At 42.8% G+C, this 25,028-nt stretch overlaps 2 protein-coding genes and 1 pseudogene across 4 annotated transcripts in view; 2 read left to right on the top strand and 1 right to left on the bottom strand.

Moving 5' to 3' along the window:
* Positions 1–17,597, bottom strand: part of slc37a4a (solute carrier family 37 member 4a) — a 20,947-nt gene extending 3,350 nt beyond the window's left edge. The window contains exons 1-6 of one of the 2 annotated variants that reach the window (XM_061216965.1): positions 17,473–17,597; positions 11,945–12,639; positions 7,951–8,183; positions 5,473–5,716; positions 2,974–3,132; positions 2,133–2,218 (exon numbers count right to left, since the gene is read on the bottom strand). In XM_061216965.1, coding sequence (XP_061072949.1) covers positions 2,133–2,218; positions 2,974–3,132; positions 5,473–5,716; positions 7,951–8,183; positions 11,945–12,092 — 870 coding nt within the window. In that variant the 5' untranslated portion in view covers positions 12,093–12,639; positions 17,473–17,597. Of the gene's footprint in view, positions 1–2,132; positions 2,219–2,973; positions 3,133–5,472; positions 5,717–7,950; positions 8,184–11,944; positions 12,640–16,198; positions 16,320–17,472 lie in introns of those variants that run through there. The other variant, XM_061216964.1, reaches the window with a different exon arrangement.
* LOC133107602 (uncharacterized) overlaps positions 1–25,028 on the top strand; it is a 980,437-nt pseudogene that overhangs the window by 882,503 nt on the left and 72,906 nt on the right.
* Positions 16,366–25,028, top strand: part of cfap45 (cilia and flagella associated protein 45) — a 21,004-nt gene continuing 12,341 nt past the window's right edge. The window contains exons 1-5 of one of the 2 annotated variants that reach the window (XM_061216963.1): positions 16,366–16,470; positions 20,920–21,027; positions 21,982–22,133; positions 22,611–22,755; positions 24,625–24,795. In XM_061216963.1, coding sequence (XP_061072947.1) covers positions 20,932–21,027; positions 21,982–22,133; positions 22,611–22,755; positions 24,625–24,795 — 564 coding nt within the window. In that variant the 5' untranslated portion in view covers positions 16,366–16,470; positions 20,920–20,931. Of the gene's footprint in view, positions 16,471–19,997; positions 20,206–20,919; positions 21,028–21,981; positions 22,134–22,610; positions 22,756–24,624; positions 24,796–25,028 lie in introns of those variants that run through there. The other variant, XM_061216962.1, reaches the window with a different exon arrangement.

Genomic DNA, 25,028 nt, shown 5'->3' with positions numbered 1-25,028 from the left:
AGAGGCCTGTCATTTTTATCATAGGTACACTTCAACTATGAGAGACAGAATGGGGGGAAAGAATCCAGGAAATCACATTGTAGGATTTTTAATGAATTAATTGGTAAATTCCTCGGTAAAATAAGTATTTGGTCACCTACAAACAAGCAAGATTTCTGGCTCTCACAGACCTGTAACTTCTTCTTGAAGAGGCTCCTCTGTCCTCCACTCGTTACCTGTATTAATGGCACCTGTTTGAACTCGTTATCAGTATAAAAGACACCTGTCCACAACCTCAAACAGTCACACTCCAAACTCCACTATGGCCAAGACCAAAGAGCTGTCAAAGGACACCAGAAACAAAATTGTAGACCTGCACCAGGCTGGGAAGCCTGAATCTGCAATAGGTAAGCAGCTTGGTGTGAAGAAATCAACTGTGGGAGCAATTATTAGAAAATGGAAGACATACAAGACCACTGATAATCTCCCTCGATCTGTGGCTCCACGCAAGATCTCACCCCGTGGGGTCAAAATGATCACAAGAACGGTGAGCAAAAATCCCAGAACCACACGGGGGGACCTAGTGAATGACCTGCAGAGAGCTGGGACCAAAGTAACAAAGGCTACCATCAGTAACACACTACGCCGCCAGGGACTCAAATCCTGCAGTGCCAGACGTGTCCCTCTGCTTAAGCCAGTACATGTCCAGGCCCGTCTGAAGTTTGCTAGAGAGCATTTGGATGATCCAGAAGAGGATTGGGAGAATGTCATATGGTCAGATGAAACCAAAATAGAACTTTTTGGTAAAAACTCAACTTGTCGTGTTTGGAGGAGAAAGAATGCTGAGTTGCATCCAAAGAACACCATACCTACTGTGAAGCATGGGGGTGGAAACATCATGCTTTGGGGCTGTTTTTCTGCAAAGGGACCAGGACGACTGATCCGTGTAAAGGAAAGAATGAATGGGGCCATGTATCGTGAGATTTTAAGTGAAAACCTTCTTCCATCAGCAAGGGCATTGAAGATGAAACGTGGCTGGGTCTTTCAGCATGACAATGATCCCAAACACACCGCCCGGGCAACGAAGGAGTGGCTTCGTAAGAAGCATTTCAAGGTCCTGGAGTGGCCTAGCCAGTCTCCAGATCTCAACCCCATAGAAAATCTTTGGAGGGAGTTGAAAGTCCGTGTTGCCCAGCGACAGCCCCAAAACATCACTGCTCTAGAGGAGATCTGCATGGAGGAATGGGCCAAAATACCAGCAACAGTGTGTGAAAACCTTGTGAAGACTTACAGAAAGCATTTGACCTCTGTCATTGCCAACAAAGGGTATATAACAAAGTATTGAAATGAACTTTTGTTATTGACCAAATACTTATTTTCCACCATAATTTGCAAAAATTCTTTAAAAATCAGACAATGTGATTTTCTGGATTTTTTTTTCTCATTTTGTCTCTCATAGTTGAGGTATACCTATGATGAAAATGACAGGCCTCTCATCTTCTTAAGTGGGAGAACTTGCACAATTGGTGGCTGACTAAATACTTTTTTGCCCCACTGTATATTTGCATTTTAAATCAAACCATGACTGAGGCAAAATGAACAATGTCTGCATTTATTTAATGTGCTTTTAAGCAGACATTGAACTAGAGTATAACAATGCCACTTGAGTATAGTCAGTATAAATATTAGGACAAATGAGTCTAACAGGTACCCTACCCCCACTCACCTGAACCACAGCCCTGTCAGACAGGTACCCTACTCTACCCCCACTCACCTGAACCACAGCCCTGTCAGACAGGTACCCTACTCTACCCCCACTCACCTGAGCCACAGCCCTGTCAGACAGGTACCCTACTCTACCCCCACTCACCTGAGCCACAGCCCTGTCAGACAGGTACCCTACTCTACCCCCACTCACCTGAGCCACAGCCCTGTCGGACAGGTACCCTACTCTACCCCCACTCACCTGAGCCACAGCCCTGTCAGACAGGTACCCTACTCTACCCCCACTCACCTGAGCCACAGCCCTGTCGGACAGGTACCCTACTCTACCCCCACTCACCTGAGCCACAGCCCTGTCAGACAGGTACCCTACTCTACCCCCACTCACCTGAGCCACAGCCCTGTCAGACAGGTACCCTACCCCCACTCACCTGAGCCACAGCCCTGTCGGACAGGTACCCTGCCGCGATGCTGCCCACCAGCCCGCCAATCTCCAGTGCACTCATGTAGGAGCTGCCTGCAGGAAGTAGCCACAGTCAAACACTATGCTCACAATATACACTCACAAACCTCACACAGTATAGTACACACACTACACGCTCACAATATACACCCATACTACACACTCACACTACACACTCACAAACCTCACACAGTACAGTACACTCACTAGACACAATACACACTCACAATATACATTCACAAACCGGACACAGTACACTCACTACACACAATACACACTCACAATATACACCCACACTACACACAATACACTCACAATATACACCCACACTACACACAATACACTCACAATATACACCCACTACACACAATACACTCACAATATACACCCACACTACACACAATACACTCACAATACACACTCACAAACCTCATACAGTACACACAATACACACTCACACTACACACTCACAATATACACTCACAATATACACTCACAAACCTGACATGGTACAGTACACTCAAAATCAAATATACTGTACACTCACACGACACACTGATAATACACATTCACAATATATCTGTATCTTGTATTTATAATGTTTCCTGCGCTTGCTCCTGCAGCTATGTTGCATTAACATCTAGTTTATTGTGCTGTTCTTATACTGTATGGGTGGGCTTAATCTGTCTGTCTGTATTGCAACTAGGCATTTATGTACACACGTCAAATGTTTGTTTCATTGTCTGTCTGAGTGGGTGACTTCACAGTCTGACTTGTACTCAAAGCTACCAAATGCCGGACTACATTACCCATGAGTACTGTCTGGCCCTTGTCCTGAATAAGAAAGAGCTGTCCCCAGTCAGTGCAAGCAGTCTTCACACCGAACACCACCAGGTATCCCAGAGACAGGACCCACAGGTAGGGGGACAGGAGGAACTCCTTCAGCGTGCTGTCATCAGCGGAGGCACCTGGGGGGGGGGGGGGGGTTAACATTGGAGCCATTACTGATAGCAAGAGAGAGAATGTTCCAGAAGCAATGCAAACCGTTGAAGCCAATCAAAGCGATTGGACACCTCGTTATGGATATTCATGAAGGCATATGTTGAAGACAGAACATTCACAGCCAGCAAAATGTACTTCAAAATATTTTACGTTTCCAACTTTGGATCAGGTGTGGCCAATCACATTCATGTGGGGCTGCCTGTAACAGGACTTTTACTTTTAAATGAGGCATCAATGACTCGCTTTGTTCCGATCACAATATTTGGCCACTATATTTTGACCAGCTCCTATGAGCCACACAGTTGTTCCACCCATTTTGGGGGCTCAGGACGGCCCATCCCTTGCCAGACTCCCAGGCCTGGAGGACAGAGGGAGGGCGGAACAGGTGGAACAGCCTCCCGCTTTAATGGCCTGATACGGCCATCCTCAGCCGGCGTGCTCTGGGGCACAGAGCGACCAGAGTCCACCGGCAAACACCACGACCTTGAACACACACACACACACACACACACACACACACACACACACACACACACACACACAGACACATATAGACACACGCACAGACATACGCACACACAGACACACACACACACACACACATATACACGCACACGCACACGCACACACACTCACACACAATCATACTGTATCTTGGTCTTTTGTCTCAGCAGCAGCTACAGTCACAGACTGCAGGTGTGTCCTAAAGACCTTATGAACCCAGTACAGGAGTGAACCAGCGTAATCTATAGAACGGCCAGAAAGCTAAAATTAATTGGTTGGAACAAAACCCAGCACACAGAATTCTATGTTCTCTATGAGTTCCTGTTTCTTTCCCTCCTGACTCTATTATCCATGTGGATTTCCTGCCATTGTCTAAACCACAGTTTTGCACATGATGTCTTCTGGTCAACCAGGCCAGGCTGTTATCTGAAAAGAGAACACATCTGAATGTGTTCTCAACCTGGTTGACTTAAGGTCAAATAAACAATTCCAAATCCAGTCTTGCATTCCTCTAGGACACAGCGCTATGCGTGAGGTAATAAATAATGTCACTGTAGAGGCTGAGCCAGCCAGACGTGCTCACCTAGAAGCAGTCTTTCTCAAACGGGACAAAAGCCATCGAGCGTAGGGCAGTGGGTCAGGACCCAGACTTGATGCCAGATGTTTAATCCGGGGTGGGACATTACTGTTGCATAGGCCGGGGCGATATGCCACACAGATAATTAGTGCGTACGATAACGGTCATCGTACACTGCATCAGTGTTGCCTTTTCTTCTTTAATTACACCTGCTGTGACCGTAAACATCTGAACTTCAGAGACCTTTAGAAAAACAACCAAGCAGGCACAAGGCCTTGCAGATTCCATGTGATGACAAAAACCACATGATCCCATGGAAGCTCTACAACTGCTGATTGGCAGTCTTATCAACCCCAACAGACAACAGTGGTGATGTTATTTCCTGAAAGCATTTCACACGGTCTCTGAGGTTTGGAGGTATACTACCAGCGGTTTATAGTTCCTACACAAGTGTTTAAGATATAATCCATTTTCAGATTTATCAAATAGGCCCTAGCTCTTATTTTTGTTGTAGTCTTAGCACTTGAAACTGTACTTCCCTCTAGGGTCTTTCAGCGCACTTGCTCTTGGTTATGGGTATGGACTTTGCAGTATGTTGCTCTGTATAAGAGTGTCTGCCAAATGCCAATAATGTAATGTAATGTGGTATATCGCCCAGCCCTACAGCAAAGTGTTGTTGACAGAATTCTGAATGGGCGATATGCGTGCTCTATGACCAGGGTATGGAGTCTCAGCCATAACACACTGGAGTGGGTGCAGGTTATCCCACCAAAACCACACCAGATTCAACTCATTTAATAAGTCTCAGCACTGGGCTAAAAACAAGCACCAACCGCCCCTTTTTTAAATAGTCCAGTCCCCCCTGCTCGATGAGACGCCATGTTTAAGGCACATGAAGCGCAGGCTCCACCACGGCTGAGATGAGACAGGTTTACAGCGTCTTTAGAAGAAAGTTTCACCAGTGTGAACTGTCCAGTTTTAGAACAGGTGGCTGCCGTTTCAAAAACTGAGCATGTGAAGTCTTAAATTTATATAAACCCAGTGTTTTAGAACATTTAGTGATTTAACGTTACGGTTAACTTGGGCCGTCATGGAAACAGTTGTTTATTTGTTTACTTTGTGCTTTGGTGAGGACTGCTGAGTCCATATTTCTTTGGTCTCGTCGCGGCTGGGCTTAAGGAACACAGATGACATCACAGACCTGCCCTGAGCAGACCCCGCCCACCTGCTTTGCCCTTCTTGGCCCCGGGTTCGATGTTGGGCAGGCCCACGTCGCTGGGCTCGTTCTTGATGAGCAGCAGGCAGAAGAAGGCCACGCCCATGCAGGAGAGGCCGGAGACCGACAGGGTGCTCCTCCAGCTGTAGCTCTGCGCCGTCACCGTGGCGATGATGGGCCCCAGACCCCCAGCCAGGTTCATGCTGCAGGACAGCACAGCCCACCACGTCCCGAACTGAGCCGGCTCGAACCACTGCGGAGAGAGGGGGCAACCAGGGGGCTGCAGTCAGGCACTGTGCACGTCGCAACCAAGGCAAAATGCCAATTGTGTCGCTGGGCCATACATGCAGCAGGAAACGGTATAATAATGATAAAAACCGGTTGGGAACGGCTGAGGTCGAGTGGTTCTTTAAAGTTCCTTTTCAATTATCACTCCGCAGTCATTCAAGCCAAAATGTAAAAAACATTTTGCTGGTGCAGAACATTGAAGAAGCATACTGAAGAAGTTCTGGTTTGTTTACATGTATCCATTTATGCAAGCCTAACAACCTACACACCGTTAGAAGCGTAAGTTAATTGGCTAATATGCACGTCAGTCATCACTACAATAGCTGACCACTGCCCGGCTGTATACAGAGCAGAATCTGTAGTTCTATTATGTAGGGTCCCAGTAGCTATACTGAGGAACAGCTTGGCCAGTACTGGTCAGGACACCTTGTAGGGGAGCTCCTCCTGTTCCAGACCTGTTCCGAAGATGATAACATTCACTGAATCCTTGTGGTGATGGCAACACTGACTTCACCATGGGTCATGTCTCCTTTACATTTCCAAAACACCAAAGTTTTGCCACCCCATGTTATAAAATAAAGAACCATTGTTGCTAAAACACTGATATCGTAAAATATTTTATAGAGACAGAACTGGGAGCTACAACACTTTAAAAACAGTGTATTGTGTGCCCAGATTTATTGGTAATTTCACTGTAAGAAAACAGAATGAATGCAAATAAACCCATACTGGCTTGACTATGGGGTGGCCTCTAGCATAGTGGTTAAGGTAAATGACTGGGACACACAAGGTCGGTGATTCTAATCCCGTTGTAGCTACAATACGATCCGCACAGCCGTTAGGCCCTTGAGCAAGGCACTTAACCCTGCATTGCTCCAGGGGAGGATTGTCTCCTGCTTAGTCTAATCAACTGTATGTCGCTCTGGATAAGAGCGTCTGCCAAATGCCAAAAATGTAATGTAATGAATACGGCTGGTGCAATGCAACAGGCTTGTAGCACAATGGTAGGGTGTACCATGTTGTGCACATAATGACAATAAAACACTGGTGTAAGTTGGAATTCAAAGTCATTTCAAAACTGCAACGGGAGAAACAGGAACTCCAGTCTCGATTCGCGGCAGAAAAACGCTGCACTCAGACGGCAGAGGAAAACGTTGGAATGAAAGTTATGGAATTCCCACTGTAACACGAGCCTCTCCTTTTACCACAACACACAAAGAGGAGACATGCTAGCCTACTGCTAGCCTACTTACTCGCTACCTCTAGCCTTCAAAACCATTACAGCCTACAAGAGACAACACTTACCAGTAATCTCACTGGGCAGAGTCAGTTTCATTCACTCATTAATTCATACCATAAAGTCCTCCTGCTGGAGGCAGTCAGAGGCAGGGCCGGTATTTGGGGAGAGGATTAGCACAGAGCAGAGACAGGGGGTGGGGGGGGAGGTTGGACTGTGCCTCTAACACACTACCATCTGTGGAGTGACAGGTATACCCTCTGCCTAAATGCCAAAGGTCTCCAGAACAGGGAACAGGCACCAGGATGCAGAATGGGAAGCCTGCCCCACTGACAGTGAAGATTCGCGCTCAGGAATAACATTCTCTTTTCCTTCAGCTTCCACGCACTGCATGTTCCAGTTTTTTTTGAAGCTACTCGTGATTCTCAATAAGATTTCCCCTGCAGAATTAGTACTCCAAGAGAAAAAAGTTGTTGTCATTGAACTGAATTTGCAGTACTATGAGCATTCCCTGATAATATTGTAATATTGAGGTGTGTTACCGTATCAAGTCTGATTAAAGACAAAAAGAAGGAATGAAACCTACCGCCACCTGCCAGAGATGGTTCTTATCGCTGAAAAAGCTACTCGATGGGCTGTGATATCGCCCAGCCCTACTCACACTGCTCCAACCCACAGGTCCCAGCCCAAGCCCAGCCCAGCCCTACTCACACTTGGCCCAAAGCCCTGCCCAGCCCAACCCACAGGTCCCAGCCCTGCCCAGTCCAGCCCTACACTGCTAAAATTGGCTGCCTTAACAAGCATTTTTAAGTTACTGTTTGTTTGACCAGTTAAATTCTCATCCTTGAAATTAGATATATTGTCTGACCCCATTAGCAGTTTGTTTTAATCATTTAGCAAAAAAGTGATAGAAATAAGATTTTAAGAGTAATTATAACACTAAGATACTTTTTGCAGCGTACCTTCCGCAGGATCTTCCCACAGGGGGGCCACCCTAGGCCCTGGCCCAGCCCGTTCAGGAACCATAGCCCCGCAAACACGGTTACGGTGGAGGACCAGGAGAAGACCACGTTGATGCAGCCGACCGCGAACAGGCCCACGGAGAAGAGCAGCCGGGCGCTGATCTGGTCCGACAGCACGCCGCTGATGAACTTGCTGATGGCGTAGGCTAGAGACTGGCTGCTGGTGATGAGACCTGGGCAGGACCGGCAACACACAATCAGCAGGACGAAGAACGCGCCCTCAAATGTACCCATTTTATACAACAACACAAGAACATATAACAACAACACTGCAGACGCTCTTATCCAGAGCAACGTACACTAATGTGCAAACCAGAACAACACCAGTGTTATGGATGTCATTTAGTAGACACTCTTATCCAGAGCAACGTACACTAATGTGCAAACCAGAACAACACCAGTGTTATGGATGTCATTTAGTAGACACTCTTATCCAGAGCAACGTACACTAATGTGCAAACCAGAACAACACCAGTGTTATGGATGTGACATTTGGACACAAAATGACAAACAAAATCCCTCAAAAATATTACTCCTCCTACATAATAAAAAATGTTAATGCATATTATCATAGCACCCACTTGGCTGAGGAGAATGGCAATAAAATATCTGACAAATAACTTGCGGTATATGGATGTGACGCAAAAAGACAGGTATTTTGGGGAGACTATACACTTTCAAAAAACAAAATTTTAACGTCTAATACAGAAGGTTTGATATCCCTGTAATGTAGGATGTTTGGCTGAACATAGAAATAGCTAATAGATTTTGAAAATATTTTTTCTATGAGGAGAAACCAGTAGATGTGACACGTCTGAAATGCACATCTACTTCCCAATCCCCAAACAAACACATTTGTTGTCATCTGAAATGGTTCTGAATGTCAATTTTGACATTAAATGGTTTTGAATGTTTCCAAGATGGCCGCCAAATAGCATTGATTTCAGTCCCAATAAATCTTTAAGCGTTTTCCTGTTGTTAGCCTACATTTTATCAGATGTGAAAATGGTCACAATCAACTGTTTGGAAGAGCTGTGCAAAGCAGCCCAGCATAACCCCTGCAGGACAAAACAACAATAGTTATATAAAAAAATTATAATAATAACTTTCAAAAAGCCCTGCATTTACACAGGAAATGGGTGTTTTTCATGCTCAGGTTGACATCACTGGAATTGGCCACTTACCCTCTTTAGCCATGTTATGTCAGAAATAGCTCTGCATGCCATGATGACTAAAATAATAATTCCCATATTCACATAGTACCAGAATGCAAATGATTACATAAAGAGGTCAATTTAACTGCTCAAATTAAAGAGTCGCTTCCAATTGTTTTGGCAAGGATAACAAGCCAAACCCGCATCATGTTAAATTATGTCAAACGTGCATCGTGTTATCAGAAACGGGGACTCGAGTCGCACTTGAGTCGCATATACATGGACTCGACTCGGACTCGTCGATAAGGACTCGTGAACAAGAAAAGTCTGCCAAATGGCATCTTGAAAATGGTGCAGCTAATAATGTCACAGCCAATGATTATTTTTCTGTTATTCATATGAAAGATATTCCTTAGTTAAAACACACCGAACGCCGTTTTACGCGCCACACCGTGCGCCTTTTAGTAGCAACCATAGCAACACCCTTCACTGTATTTCTCGCTAAGATTACACCTCCGCGTGTTGTGGCCTGGTCTTCCGAGTTTAAATAATTCAGGCTCATCGAGCGAAACAAAATTATTGCAACAAGCTAAATATGGAGAATTAAAATAAAAGATTCGGGAGCGACCACGTCAAATTTAAACAGACAATTGAGAACTCATAAGGAAAGGTAAATCAGTTTACCAGCACCGGAGCTAATCCCACCGCTGTTCACGGTTGCGTTAACATGACTCGCGTTTCAGACTCAATATAGCTAATGTTCGTGTTATTCAGGTTGGCTTGAAAAGCCCCATACATTTTCATTGTCAACGCAATTCACGCAAGCAGCCGCGTTTTCGGTAAAACGGCCATGTAATGGGATTTTTATCTGGAAAAAACCGTTCGGTATGTATTTAAGATCGATATGCAAGCAGGACAGCGAGTGATTTTGAAGGTGACGTTATGTACTAGTTGCGTGGACATAGTTTGGTGTTCCAGTGTCATATACAAATATTTTTCGAGAGAGCTTGTTTGTAATTGACGTTAACGCACTGTAGTTGCATGCGGTTTTGAAATGATTTATAATTTTACTATGCAATAGTGCAATGGTGTTCCTTAGGATTCGAGGTTCTCCTATAGCATAATGTAGATGTAGTCCCAAGATCATAGCTCCCGATTGCTTGCATATCTAGCCTCATTAGATTTTTTTGAATGATTAAAGTAAATGCTTAACAGATACCTTTCATTTAAAAATGAAAAAGTATGAGTATATTAATAAACCAATACTGCAACGTGATTCAAATTTCAACACTTTGTAACTTTGTTTACAAATAAAGTTATAATTAGTTGCAGATGCATATTACGCCTAGTCCTAGACTAACTTTAATAGGAGAATATCCATACTAAGCTGCATTTAGTCCAGGATTAACTGGCCCCTATTTTGTTATTGACCATCATCTTATATTATAGCCCATGGTAATGCATACATTATGAGTCACACAGAGTTCTTAAAAAATATAATGGTTATTTATTTTATATTATTTATTGATATATCAATTACCTACCACACCAGACCTGAGGTTTCAGTAAGCCTTCTCCAGCCATCTCGAGAAAAGCTTTGCCAAAACGTTGGCTCAGGCGCGGTAGTTCATTGATATATTAATAAATAAATGAAATAACCACTATCTTTTTGTGTGTCCCTGATAATGCTGCTTCTTCAGTTGTCACACACTTGATGTCATATACAAAATATGTTTTCTACACTTCTGGTTTCTATATCTCAATTAGCATAGGAATCGTGATGAATTTCTAGCCATACTGTTGTTTAGGCTGCACCATTCTGGAGACCTGAGACTTGACTTGGACTTGCATTTCATGACTTGAACATCTCTGCTTTGAATTCTTCATTATCAACCAAATTGATTAGTTCTACTTTCACCATTTAGGAAGCCTCTTGATTCACCACAGTCTTCAAATCAAACAGTTAAAAATGACCTCTCTACATGTAATCATTTGCAACAATGAGAATATGGGTCGTTTATTAATTACGGCATGCATAGCCATTTCTGACATAACATGGCTTAAGCTTAATCACTCAAAACCAGTACAATTAAGACAAATTAACATCTTGTTAAACAATGGCATTACAGTTGTGGTTAGAACGAAACCAGCATACACACAGGTCCCCTTGACCAAGTTAGAAAACTACTCCTCTAGAAAGTACCCAGTACTGGGTCCACTCTCTGCCTTGACTACAACACTTCTGTTCAATGTAAGGTGGGGGAATACATGGGAACAACAATAATATTAATGACCAAATATATGCAATATCAATCCTTCCCGCCTTGCAACACACTGGCTTTATATGAAATTTGAAATATTGCTGGTTGAACCATGGTTGAAAGTTTAAAGGTGGTTCTAAGTGTTTGGCACAATACAACCATACTAAAAGTGTCACCCACAGAAAAGCCATTCATAAACCAATGCTGAACAAGCCAGTGGAGTGCACAGGAAGGCAGTGGACTAAAACCATGGACATTCACTGTGAGTAACTTACTCAAACATCAACCACTGTCACTTTAAATGAATGCAACCTCCTGTAGTTTCCCTTGAATGTTTTCAATGAAGTTAGGCTTTGGGTAGAACACAGCCCATAGAAAGGATGAGACCAAAGTTCAGCATTCACTCTGCTGCAATGACTGATTTAATCACCAAGGTGAGCTGCTTCAACAACTCAGAGAAGTGTAAGCGCTGTCTATTCTGACATAGGTACAACACCAAGTCACGGAGGTGGTTCTCACCAAGGTCATCTTTGTCCAGCTTGATCTCCTGCATTACCGACGGCATCACGAAGGAGAAGGTCTTCCTGTTGAAGTAGAAGAGCGTGTAGCCCACAAACATGGCCAGGAAGATGCTGGTGCGATAATACCCGTATCCAGTGGCCGCCATGGCTTATGCAGTCCAAAATGTAATACAATTACGTGGAATAAAAACACGGAGCCAGCCGACACAGCTCTTCTGAGAACACGCTCTCCTCTGTCTCCCCAGAGAGGCGTTAACGCACGTGCGCCGGAGAGGTGGTGAACTTTGTGTGAGACGCGGGGGCTGGAACACGAGGAACACTGACGAGATCAATGACGGGTGAAAGGTCAACCTTAAGGTTCAAAGTTCAAAGTGCACCAGGAGCCCCGTTCAGGTCCGCACCGTGGGCTCAGAGGGCTTCCTCTCACAGGCCTGTCCTCTGGCTCACGCCTGTCTGTCTGTCTGTCTCTATCTGCAGGAGGCCTGCAGCCAAACGCTGTTCCCTTTCCCCCAGGTCTTATCGTTTCACTCCTTCCCGTGGTTCTCTCTCCCCTCCGACAGCCTGCCGCTCTGCTCAGCGGATGTTTTCAGCTGCGGGGGGTTAATGATTCACCAGGCAGTCCAACCTGACGGCGGGGCAGGCGGGTGGCACCCTGTGATTGGAGGAGCTGTGCAGAGCTGCCCAGCATAACCCCTGCAGGACAAAACAACAATAATTTACTTTCAAAAAGCCCTGCATTATACACAGGGAATGGGTGTAGGCATGCACAAAGGCTGCATTTTAGAATTGCATGGTGCAAGATACTATTCCCACGGGCACACAGGTGGCATGAAAGGCCAGTATTTTATCCTATTCCAAATTAGTGATTCCAGATATTGGCATAATCAAGCTAAAACTAAAAACCTTTGCTCCTAAAAACTAAACCTGGAGGTTAAAATCTAGGAGTGAGTGAACTGAACAACTTTGCTTAGGCTTAGAGGCCTTCAAATTATTTAGGTCATTGGGTTCTTCCTTATCCCAATTTCCATTGTGGGCCGTGTTGTTTTGGGCGGTCATCCACAGACTGATCACATGATCATATTGCACAATTCACACACAACATTCAACAGCAAAATATATAATTCATTTAATTTCTTATAAATCCAGAAATTCTGCATGTTTTTAGCAACGAAGTCGCAGAGGAAGTAAGCCACACGTGCAAGTCATAAGTAAGTCTTTAACCTTTAAGTCAAGGTGCGGTGTTTATAAACAAGCAAGCTGAGTCAGATCCATGTTAAGTTAAGCAATGCAAGTGAAGTCATCACTCAAGTAGTTACAATTCACAAGTTAAGTCATTTTATGAACATTGTGATTCTCATGATCTAGCCGAGTTAGGTTTAAAGGTACTCCCTAATTCCGACAGTAGGTGTCTCCTTGAGTGTTTGGAATGGAAGTTTATTAATAATAATAAATAAAAAATATAATCATAATAATAATAAATATGGAAGTGACAGAGGCCATGGTATGCTTTATTTTCAATATTAAAAGTAGTGTTTACATGAGCCAAAGGTGCTTGAAAAAAATTGATGAAAGGTTTGTGTTCGATGATGGCCAACGGCATGTTGTAATATATGAGGTGTGATACTAGGGGGTTTGTAATGGCTTTCTGCAGTCATGTACTGTAGCTGTAATGTATGCGGTGTGAGTACAGGGTCTGTAATGGCTTTCTGCAGTCATGTACTCTAGCTGCGTAGTCCTTGATTCCCTCAGTGAGGCTGGAGGTTGCCGAGGCCCAAAACACTGATGAACGTAAACGGGGTGGAAAAGACAGCCCACACAGTGATCTTCACTGCAGTGTTGATTAAGGGACGTATAGCATAGAACCAGGAATAGAATAATTCAACTGTAGCAATACAACAATGAATATCTGTTAAAAAAGTTAATAACATGAGTGTCAAAAACGCATATGAGAATAAAATTTGGAATGTGCTTTTTCACATATTGAAGTTGCATTCCTGGGAATTGGCGGTATCCGCAGGTGCACTGACACGTTCATGTGTGAAAACTAAATGTGTTGCTTGCAATGCCAGGTGACAGCGTGTGAAGCAAAGTGTTCACCTGTGACATTTCCATTTCTTTAAGAGTGAAGAATCGTGCATTGCATGGTCGAAATTTGGCACAAAGGTAGTTCTCCGACTGAAGATTAGACAGATATGGAGGCAGCAAAGAATTGGCCCCATACTTTCTTGACTCGGTAGATGTAGTCGTTCCATCTTCGAGCAACATAAGGCTTTCTATAGTCTGCGGTAATGAGGACAACTTCAACAAAGCATCGGTGAGCTCTTCCAGGCTGCCCATGCGGTCTATAGAACATGACCAAAGCAGGACATAGGGTCATATCCTGTCAGTACAGGGAACACAGGAAGCGCACATGCATGGTCAAGTCCAACCCCTGAGATCATCTTATGTTCTGCGAGGGATCTGAAATTTCTTCTGACTCTAAATACAAGCCAGAGGTCACAATCCTTTTTACAGGACTTGCTGCTATTTGAAATGGCTGGTAGAACACTGCCTGGATCAACTGTGTGCATCAGGATCTTCTGGAGAATGTGCTCAGCAGCACAGGATGCATGACTTAACATACCATCAGCCTCCTTGAGGCTGCAAGGAGAGAGAGAAGCCAGATCAAGCAACATAACAAAAGGTAGTTCTAGATAAAACATAATTGTTACAAAACTTTCAAATATTATTTCATCGTAGGGTTGGGGTGCTGCATTGATAGGATGCATCTTTTGACTAAAGATCCATTCTTAAACATGACCAGAACTATTTTCATCTCAGGATGAAAAGAAAAGATGGACAATATCTCACTTCACAACTGAAGTTAATTCTAGTCGGTGGCCATTTTGGGGCCAGATTTTTGATGGCTCTATCTAAATCTTATTTCATCATAGAGATCTACCTTTGTAGCAAATTTGACTACTCCACACAATTAAATCTAATGGTGTTAATAGAACAGCAGTCGTCTGGCAGTTGGAGGGTTGTTGGTTCGATCCCACCTTGGGTGTGTTGAAGTGTCCCTGAGCAAGACACCTAACCCCCAATTGCTCCCAACGAGCTCATTGGTGCCTTGCATGGCAGCCTATCGCCTTTGGTATGTGTGTGTGTGTGTGTGTGTATGAACAGGTGAATGAGAAGCATCAATTGTACAGCACTTTGGATGAAGACGCTTTATAAATGCGGATCGTTTACCATTTTCTATGAACCCTGAAAACAATACAGGCTGGAGAGAGAGGGGTACACGTCCACTCCAACTGGACAAAGAGTCACTAGCCAGCCAAGACTGCATCCGCATAGTCTAGCCATTAAAAAGGAGCATTTACCTGCCTTTGAAATGACAGATGATTTTAGACCTTATAGTTCTTGTCTCTCTATTTTTCAACCACAAAACTTACATACCACAGTTCTCTTTGTGGTAGCTTGATTAACATCTCCGTACCAAAATTGTATTATTTTTAGAATTGCTTCCAGTAGGACCGATGCCTCCAGCATTGGTCCGTCTGTTGTAACTGTAAGGCTACGTAGGTTTGTGAGCATTTCACAAAAAGTCACCCAATCACCTCTCAACAAACAATAACTACCAAAGTTGCAGCCTCGCCATTCACAGTAAATATCTAAAGCTAAAAGTCCTTCCATTTGTCTTAAGTCCAAGTCAAGTCCAAAATAATGAATAAGAAGTAAAAGTTAAGTGGAGTCTTTTATTATAGTCAATTCACAAGTCGTCAAATTTGGGACTCGGATTCGAGTCAAGTCATGTGACTCGAGTCACTCCACCTCTCTGAAGAAGTTAAACTTTGTTATTGCAGGGCAACCAATCGAAACCATTGAGTGACGACGTAAAACAGCTAATCAATGTTACTTTACAACAATACTTTACACCAAATTACGCCAATCCACTCAATAATTAGTCACCATCAGAAACACACAACATTCTTTTCGTGCAAAACTCGGATAAATAATTCATTTTGCACCTGCGCAGAGGCACTGAAGTATAACGATGTATTAAGCCTTTACACTTAACGCCAAATCTACCCACGAAATCAAGTCTACGTGGAGGTAGCAGCACTGAATGAAACCAGCAATGATAAACTCTGCAGCACTCACATTTCAAAAGTGGTGCAACGCGCACAATTTCTTTCTGCAATAGGAATGCTACGTACATACCCTCAAGAAAATACATTCGGGCCGTTATAACCCTGAAAACAGGTGTTACCTCTCCTTGGACTGTTAATTTTCGCAGTGTCACACAGTCGAATGTAGTCGTGTACTTCTAGCTGTACTAGAAGTTGCGCCCCGCGTACAACTCTTTCAAGGCGCGTTTATAGGAACTGGAGAGGGTGGGAGGGGCAATGAAGCCTCGGAAGTCACCATAGAGTGTAGAAGCCACTGAACTGACTGGTCAATACATTGAACTGTAATACAACATTACATGGATGTGTTCTTCGACGTGCTTCGTTCTTATATGTCGATGACGTGCTCCTTGTGGTAAGCAAATGTGGTAAGCAAGAGATGGAAATTTCACTGTAAAAGTTACCATATATGCTTTCAGACAATATTTTTTTGTAGTAGTCAATGCAAAAGAAACATGGTCGGCAAATATAATATTGCACGTTTATAACATAAATATGTTATTACGCATATTGAACAAGTCTTCATGAATACATTTAATGTCAGGGATCACAGACCTTTCTCTCTAGTGAAGATTACACCAGTGAAATGATTCTAAATCAGTGAAACATGTTCCTTTGAGTATCTACTGTAAGAATCAGATGAGTTTCAGAAAAAACATTCACCCTTTTCACAAATTGAAATACCATATGCCCACCTTTATTAGCATATTAGGGATATAGGAGACAGAATTGGATGTAGTAAGTAGTGTCTTCTATTTGAATGTATTTCAGACAACATATGTATTTCCTCTCGCAATGTGCGGCTTGAGTTCACGTGAGTAAGTCCATCCTAATGTGCAAGTCTTGGATCACAAATCAGTGACTACTATTTGAATTTGAATTCAAATATTTCAGCCATGCGCTCTGCACTTCATAAGAAGAATGTACAATAGAGAAACAACTCCTCAGTCAACCAGTCCCTGCATTTTTACAGCCATTTATGAATGGCTTTTATTTATTTTTTACATCAATTAATGCAGCTGTATATTGAGTACAGGCCAAAAGTATTAGGCCACCTGTGTTTTTTTTAATGACAATTCTTTAATTACAATTAAACCAATTATTGGTCTATATAATCACTTTGTAATGTGGGAAGTAGAAGGCTGGGAGAGATGTGTTGGGGTTGTTAAATTTACTGAAGTCTACTTTGAGTTTTCTTTGAAACCACAGGTACCTTAAGACCTTTGGCCTGTACTGTAAGTCCATTGGTTGGGCTCAGATTTGAGGGGCAAAGTAAACGTATTGTGGCAAGAAGGTAATTTTCTGCAGGAATCCTGAGCTTGTCTAGAATACAGAATATCACAAAGAATGCACTGACCTTCTGAGGGCTATATTGGAATGTACCACCTGACCGGTCCAAACCTGAAATGGTCCAAACATCTGAAACACATTTTTTACCATTGGAAAGGCTGGCTGAATCATTAACCTAACCCTGCCAAAAGCACAAAAACAAGGAAGCTGTGTCTGGCATTCCTTTATTTAACACATGTAGTCCACATTTATCCCACATTCAACAAACAACACCTATTCCTACTAATTAGTTCTATTGTTAGGAATTGTAGGGTCTACTAATTGGCAAATCCAGGTGATTCAAACAAAACACTGGGAAGGACTTTCTGAACCTGAATTTCTGAATTTGCAGGAGATCTTCAATTGCACTTGCGCCCAGGCGTGTTGTCACTAAAATAGGGTCTTAATGTCAATTTATGTGGGGAATCAAGAACAAGTGTGGCCTGAAAAACATCTATGTAACTTATTTTCTCCACAATGTTTGACACTATACTCTTAAGCAAATTTACATTGTTCTCAAGAATTTAGTTGTCCGCAGCTTTTTTCCGTATTAGTGGCATTTCATGCTTTAAAGTTTCTGAAAAGTAATTATAATTTGACCAGCAGAGGTCGCCAGAACTTCATCCTCGTGTTTCCGTGTCTGGCGTTAGATTCATTGTGATTATGCCATTAGTGGTGTTCATCTGTGTGCCCTTGACTCATTCCTTTAGGTCAGAGGTCACCAACCCTGGTCCTGGAGAGCTACTAGGTCTGCTGGTTTTTGTTTTCACCTTAAAATCAGCACCCTGTTGAGACCCAGGTAACCAGGTGAGGTGAGTTAGCTGTGTAATTATCTGCTCTAATTGATTAATTAAGTGCAGAGTAAACCAGCAGACCCCGTAGCTCTCCAGGACCAGGGTTGGTGAACTCTGCTTTAGGTTATTGCCTGCACGTGTTTCCCAGGGTATATACTGTATGTTCCCCGCACCCCTTGTGTTTGGCTTTGTGGTGCCTTCCCTGTAAGACTCCCAACTCCTTCTAGTCTCAAGTCTTCTACACGCTTGAGTGCTTATTAATGTAATGTAATGTAATGAGTGCGTCCAGTTTTTCTTGTGTTCTCTTTATGCCCTTGGATCTTATTTGGGTTCGGATTTTGCCCTTTGTGTGTTATTAAAGTTTTGGTTTGCTCCATTCCTGCTTCCTCGTGTTTCTGCATTTCGGTCCTGAGTTACTGAGCCCCCTCGTGACAATGTGGATGTCATTTATTGTTTTTATTGGTGTTTATTTTGTGTTACATTACATTACATTACATTATTGGCATTTGGCAGACGCTCTTATCCAGAGCGACGTACAACAAAGTGCATACCCGTAACAAAAATGTTACATTTTTCGGTATTTTGTGACTTGCACATCATGATATAATATGAAATAATAATATTGCTGGTAATAATCTCAAACCTAAGATTATTTTCACTTGATTCTCTTCCTTAATAGATGTATTAATGGCTGCACTTCAGTTTGGCAGTTGTGTCAGCATTACATATGTATCCTATAGATTTTGTTTTGCATTATGACCCTCAAAAGAAACACTAGCCCAATTAAAGTGATACCACTGACCACTAGCCAACATTACTCATTGAATATTATTAGGTGAATTACACCAAAAATACACTTAAACTGGTTAAGTACTTTGACAAGTTCTTATGCTTGTGAAAAGTGGGTATACTCCATCTATACATGAAAAGCATATAATTACATTACGAAAAAGGAACGCAGTGCTAAAATAGTGGGATTGCAATTGTAGTTGGAACGAAGACCCAACATTGCCCACCCCTGGGCAAATGTATGAAACGCAGCATCGGGAGACACTTTTTATTTTGGCAGGACAACTTCGCAAATTCAAATTCAAACTGTCTTACCACTGGCCAGCGATGCGGCGACGGGAGTGTCATTCCTTATATTCAGCTGTAGATGTCTAAGCAAATTCAATATCTTACATAGGCTACATTTGGGATGACGTAAACGATGTGTTAATCGCACGTTGAACCACAATTCTTGTGTAGAAAAGTGATACCCTATAAACATCTCGAATGTAAAAGTCACATCACTATTTTAAATAAAGGAAATTATTTTTTCACCGCCTTTCATCTCCTATCTTTGCGCATGTTTGGAATGGCCAGCCTTTACTCTAACGATATAGTCCAAGGACCTTATAAAGACTATAGGCTAGAGCTTAATGACTACAGAATTATAGATGTAATGCAATGCAACACTTTGGTCTTCGCTCGCATATCAATCTTTATTTGTAGTCTAGCGCCACCTTCCAGGCTAAATTAGCACCAGTTAGTAGTTTTTTATCCAAGCCAGCATAGGTAACGTCAGTATGATTAAGGCAAACAAAGAATCATTGATCAGATTTTGGCCAATGTGGAAATTATTTGTGATCCGTCATTTTTTCACCAAGGCTTATCAATACTGCAAATCGTGGATCCCCAACTGCTGATCGTGTCTTTTGTCTCAACGGATACCCGTACCAAAAGAACTGGAGTGTTTAATCGTAACCAAGGATACGTAGCAACAGCAAGCGCAAATTTGACGTGAGCTACCCTTCACACCTGTCGGAAAATTTCGTTGTAAGGTGGTTGAAAAGTCATTTTTTCAACAAAACTACAACAACCACAGAAACAGATCACAGAGCTTATATTTTAATAACGTAATTTATAATACTGTTTCTGTGTTTGTCTGGTGACAGCATAACGTTGGCTTAATTTCAAAGAGAATGGTAAGTTTCGAATGCGTTGCTATGCTATAGCCCGTCTGGCAATATATATATATTTTTTTATAACAAGGATTTTTGTTTTACATGTTAGCTAGCTGAGATATGTTTTTATTTTGTAGGCGTATATTCAGTATAGCCCGTTAGCTAGCTCATATAACGTTCACCGAGTAATTTCTCCCAAGCTCCAAGCTGATTGACCGCAACTAAGTTACGTCTCTTTATTTTTGTTGGCACTACCAGTATGCATTAGCCTAACGTTAGCCAGTTGTATCATCGCGCAGTTGAAATGAATAAAGACCGACAGATATGCTGTGATTATTTCTGGTTTATTGAATGAATGCATTTATTTACATCTTGCTGTCCACATTAGCTGTTTGATATACAACCAGTTACAGGAACTTGTTTGCATGCCTCACTATTGCCCACATAGGTTATAGGTGTGGACCTTCACAGCATCAAAAAATAATTTAACGAGAACAAATGGGTGCCAACTTTGAGCCACGTTTCTTTATACCTAATTCCAATGTCAGTACACACGCGGGGGGCATCCCATCATAATGGATTATGCTATGTGCTGATTTCCATGATGCACTTGCGGAACAATATAACGAACTTATTGAAACTGCATGTTATGTTCAGGTTTTCAGTCCACAGTGAGAATATGTGATGGGGGTTGCATTGTGCTTGCCTGATTCACTGAGCGTACTTGTGTTGTAGCCACTGAGCACAATGTCTTCATGTGGGCGGGGACCAGGAGCCAACCGCTATCGTACGCGAGCCGTCACATCCCAGGTGGACGAGCTACTCTTTGGATCCCCCAAAAAGGTGTCCCCTCCGTTCGTCATTGTTGTTTTTATCTGTCTAAAATATACATGTTTTACTGCGAATTTCATTCATGCTACAGTCATATGAAATTACATCAGAATTACATCAGATTTAAAATAAAAAATAAAATGTCATCTATCTAATCATTCTACCGAAACACCAGCACTAGTTTTATCCCAACAAGAACATTTTGTCAGTCATAACACAATGACCTGTTACACACTAACAATAGATACTGTTACAGTAGATGCATCATTTTATGTCAGTTATTGAAGTAGTAAATCATTTTGTGCTCTCTAGTTTTTCTATATAGTTGTTGTTATTGACAGTGATAGACAGGATAGTAACTGCAAAGATGTGCAGGCAAATGCCTTTGCAGAATGCATATCTTACCTCTTGGTTCACTGCAAATTAGACACCACTGCTGAGTGGTCCAGATTTGGCTGCACTCTCAGACCTTCATCTTTCATTGATTCACCATGATTTACCACACGATCAATTGTAGTAGCCCTAATCCCATCTGAGAGTGCTGCTCTTGGTCTTCCTCCCTGTTGTCTTCTATCACTCCTCTCCAGACCTCCTCTCTTGCTCTGTCCATCTTTACATGAAAATCATTCCAAAGACCTTACTCCATAGATGGTAATAGAATTGAAACACTAGGGTAAGTTTCCAACTGAGACAGGAATCAGCTGTAGTGGGTCTCATTTTTAAAATTAATTCGACAGTTTTTCAATGTGAACTTTTGCAAAATGGGCTGGAGATACATACAGTTTTACGGTTGGTGGAGTATGATAGACCGCTTGTCAGGTAATTACATTTGTGTGTGTGTGTGTGGGTGAGTCTTGAGCAGTCAGGTAATTACATTTAATAGTAGCTGACACATTAACAAATGCAAAATCAAATGTGGCGATCAGTCTTTTAATCGGTCTTTGATGTCACCTGATTTCTTTGTAGATATTACCCCCTGACCCGCCAGGCTGTGGCCCCCAGGAGCGCAGTTCATGGGGCAGTTCCGGGCCCAGGGGTCTGCCCCTGTCATCAGCTCATAAAAAGCCCAAACCAGAAACCATCCGAATCATAACTAAGGACCTTATCCGTGACCTAAAGCAAGTATCTGCTCGGCACACTTTAACTGCTCATTGGTGTCACTGCAGTGCTGAAAAAAAGACTAAGCTGTTGAAATGGCCAAAGCAAAGTAGGCCTTTAGATACACTGGTCTAGCAACAAGCTTCTGCAGTGTATTCTGTCCATGATACCTTTTTAACTAATAGTATATGTGATTAGAATGTCCTTAAAGGGATTTCGCAAGTATATATAAAGGGTATAACACAAGTCATTTTACCCCATTGTTTTTGCATCCCATGAATACTAGCTACACCAGCTTTCCCTGCTAAGCGTTAATGACATCGCTGTTCCTCCCAGTTCTCTGGCTCTCTATTCACTCCCATTCATTTTCAGGATCTCGTAAAAGCCTAATCTTCAAAGGGTTAAATACACTTCATATGCTTTCCTTAATGCATGCATGTGCACAAAAAGCAAGAGCTTTAATAATCTAAAATCCTTAACAAAAATTATTCTTTCAGAATCCCGAGTCAAGATCCTTCTGGACTGTCCATCATCCTGCCGAAGTCCGAGACCAATCGGATCACAGCGCTTGCTCGCGTCTGCACCCAAGAGGAGAGGGAGGCGGAGTTAGAAGCCAAGCAGAAGGACAGAAAGGCGGAGATGGTGAGGATTCTGTGTGAAGGTGGATTCCCTGCACTGATAAACTGTAAAACCGCGACTGCAGTGCATGGAAACAATGATATGAGGAACTGCCCCCGATCCTCACCATTTTACTGTCCTCAAAGGTTATGAGAAACCTCTGACGGATTAGTTAGGAGCTTAAGCTGTTACAGTTTTTTGCCATTGGTTACAAGGATCTTAATAGGGAGTTAACTTTTTCACTCTTCACACAGTTCTGCACAACAGCAGTGTATGAGGAAACTATGACTGATTTTTCATTGCTTTGACACAAGTGACTGCAGCTTCCACAGTTCTTTTCTCACTCGAGCTCTACCACCTACAAAACGGTGTGTCTACAGCTAGTTTTTTTACATGCTCTTTGCAAAACATTTAGGGTATTAAAGGAAAAGCAAAGACAGGATAGCCAGGTTACATTTGGCTAAGAAGTCTTGTGTACAGGTGAGACCAAGATTGTCGGAGTGATGGCAAGTTCAAAGTGTGGAGGCTAAAAGGAACTGTCCAAGAACCAAAGCAGCCCCTCATCTGTGAAACATGGCGGTGGGAGTGATAGTTTGGGCATGTATGGCTGCTACAGGTGCTGGTTCACTTGCCTTGACTCACTTGTAACACGGATAGTGCAGCATAATTCATTCTGAATTGTATTTTTAGTTTCGCTAAGCCTATTGTTTGGCCTGTGTCTGACTGGCTAACATTCTTATTTCTCAGCCTACTAATAATAATAATCATAAAAGCTTCCTTGACATTAATTGCCACAACTCTGGTCTTCATGTTGACAAACGCCAACGACAGACTCCAAAGGCAATCAAAAGCCTAGAATCAAGACTAGACTAGAAGAAAAGACTGAAAGATACCTGCCCAAAGGAAGCAAAAAAACACAAGACTAATCAGAAACAGCTGAGAAGCCAAATTACCAATTACTTTTGGTCCACTAAAATGTGAGGGATTATGTATGAAAAGGCATGTAATTCCTATACGGATAATGATTCATAATAAATTCATGCCCTCAAATGAAAGGTGACAGTCTGCACATTAACCTGACAATCATTGTTTCATTACAAATCCATCGTTCTGGACTACAGAGCAAAAGAACAGAAATTATACCAACTGTCCAAATACATACAGACTGTCCAAATATATACAGACTGTCCAAATACATACAACAATGATATCCCTCAGTCACAGGTACTGGGAGTATAATCCTTTATTACAAACCGTGATAACCATTCTGCATGCTACAGCACGTTACTGAGAGAGGTCAGAGGATAAGGGCCAGACTGGTCAAAGCTGACAGGAAGGTGACAGTAACTCAAATAAAAACAAATTACAACAGTGTGTAGAAGAGCATCTCTTATCACACAACGCGTCAAACCTCTTAGTGGATAGGCTGCAGCAGCAGAAGACCAATCAGTGAGAGAAAATAAGTCCAATGAATACCTAATAAAGTGCTTAGCCAAATTGCAATCTAACAAATAATGAACAATTCTGACAGTTTAGAGGATACGTGGTGTTGTTGCCACCAAAGTAAAGGTCGAAAGAAATTGCTTCTTGTGAATCCACCCAAAAGACACTGAATTCCTGTCAGAGATGTAGCAGTGAGGAAGAACCGAACATTCCACAGACCACGTGCCTCTACCATGTCAACTGCAGCTGTAGAGACCTGTGTTTAAGGGGTCTTTCCTTCTGGAACCAGACATATTGGAGTGTGTTCTTGCGCCTGCCTCTTAACGAAGCCAGAAGGGGGCGCAGTTTGACTGTGCCGTTAGGCTTAGGGTTGGAGGTATACCTGCAGAGCAGCGTAGCCCCAACCCTGCCTGCTGTCGAGCTCAGACCCCTCCACCTGAACCCCGGCAGGACGCCGTGGAGGAGAGGAAGGTGAAGATGCATCAGGCCGACGTGGTGCGGAAGAAGAACCAGGGTCTGAGCGACCTGGAGGCGGAGGCCCGGGACAACGCGCAGTACCTGCTGGAGAAGGCCAACCACATGCGCATGGAGCAGGAGGACGAGGTCAAGAAGATCAACGAGGTGCAGGGACCTTCCCTCTCTCTGTCCGTCTGTCTCTCTTTCCTGCTCCTTCTCTCTTCCACACTCTGCCTCTTCTGCCTCTCGTTCTCTCCGGCTATCTCATTCTCTCTTCATTCTCTGTCTCCATCTCGTTCTTTCGCTCTCACCCCTCACTAGTAATAATAATGATTATTGTGATCAGTATCAGACTTGTATTATGCTGTGGGTCGTACAGGTGAGGGGTTATGATGTTG

This window comes from Conger conger, chromosome 13, assembly GCF_963514075.1.
Source record: "Conger conger chromosome 13, fConCon1.1, whole genome shotgun sequence".
NCBI lineage: Eukaryota > Metazoa > Chordata > Actinopteri > Anguilliformes > Congridae > Conger > Conger conger.
This window is presented reverse-complemented; position numbering and strand designations above follow the sequence as displayed.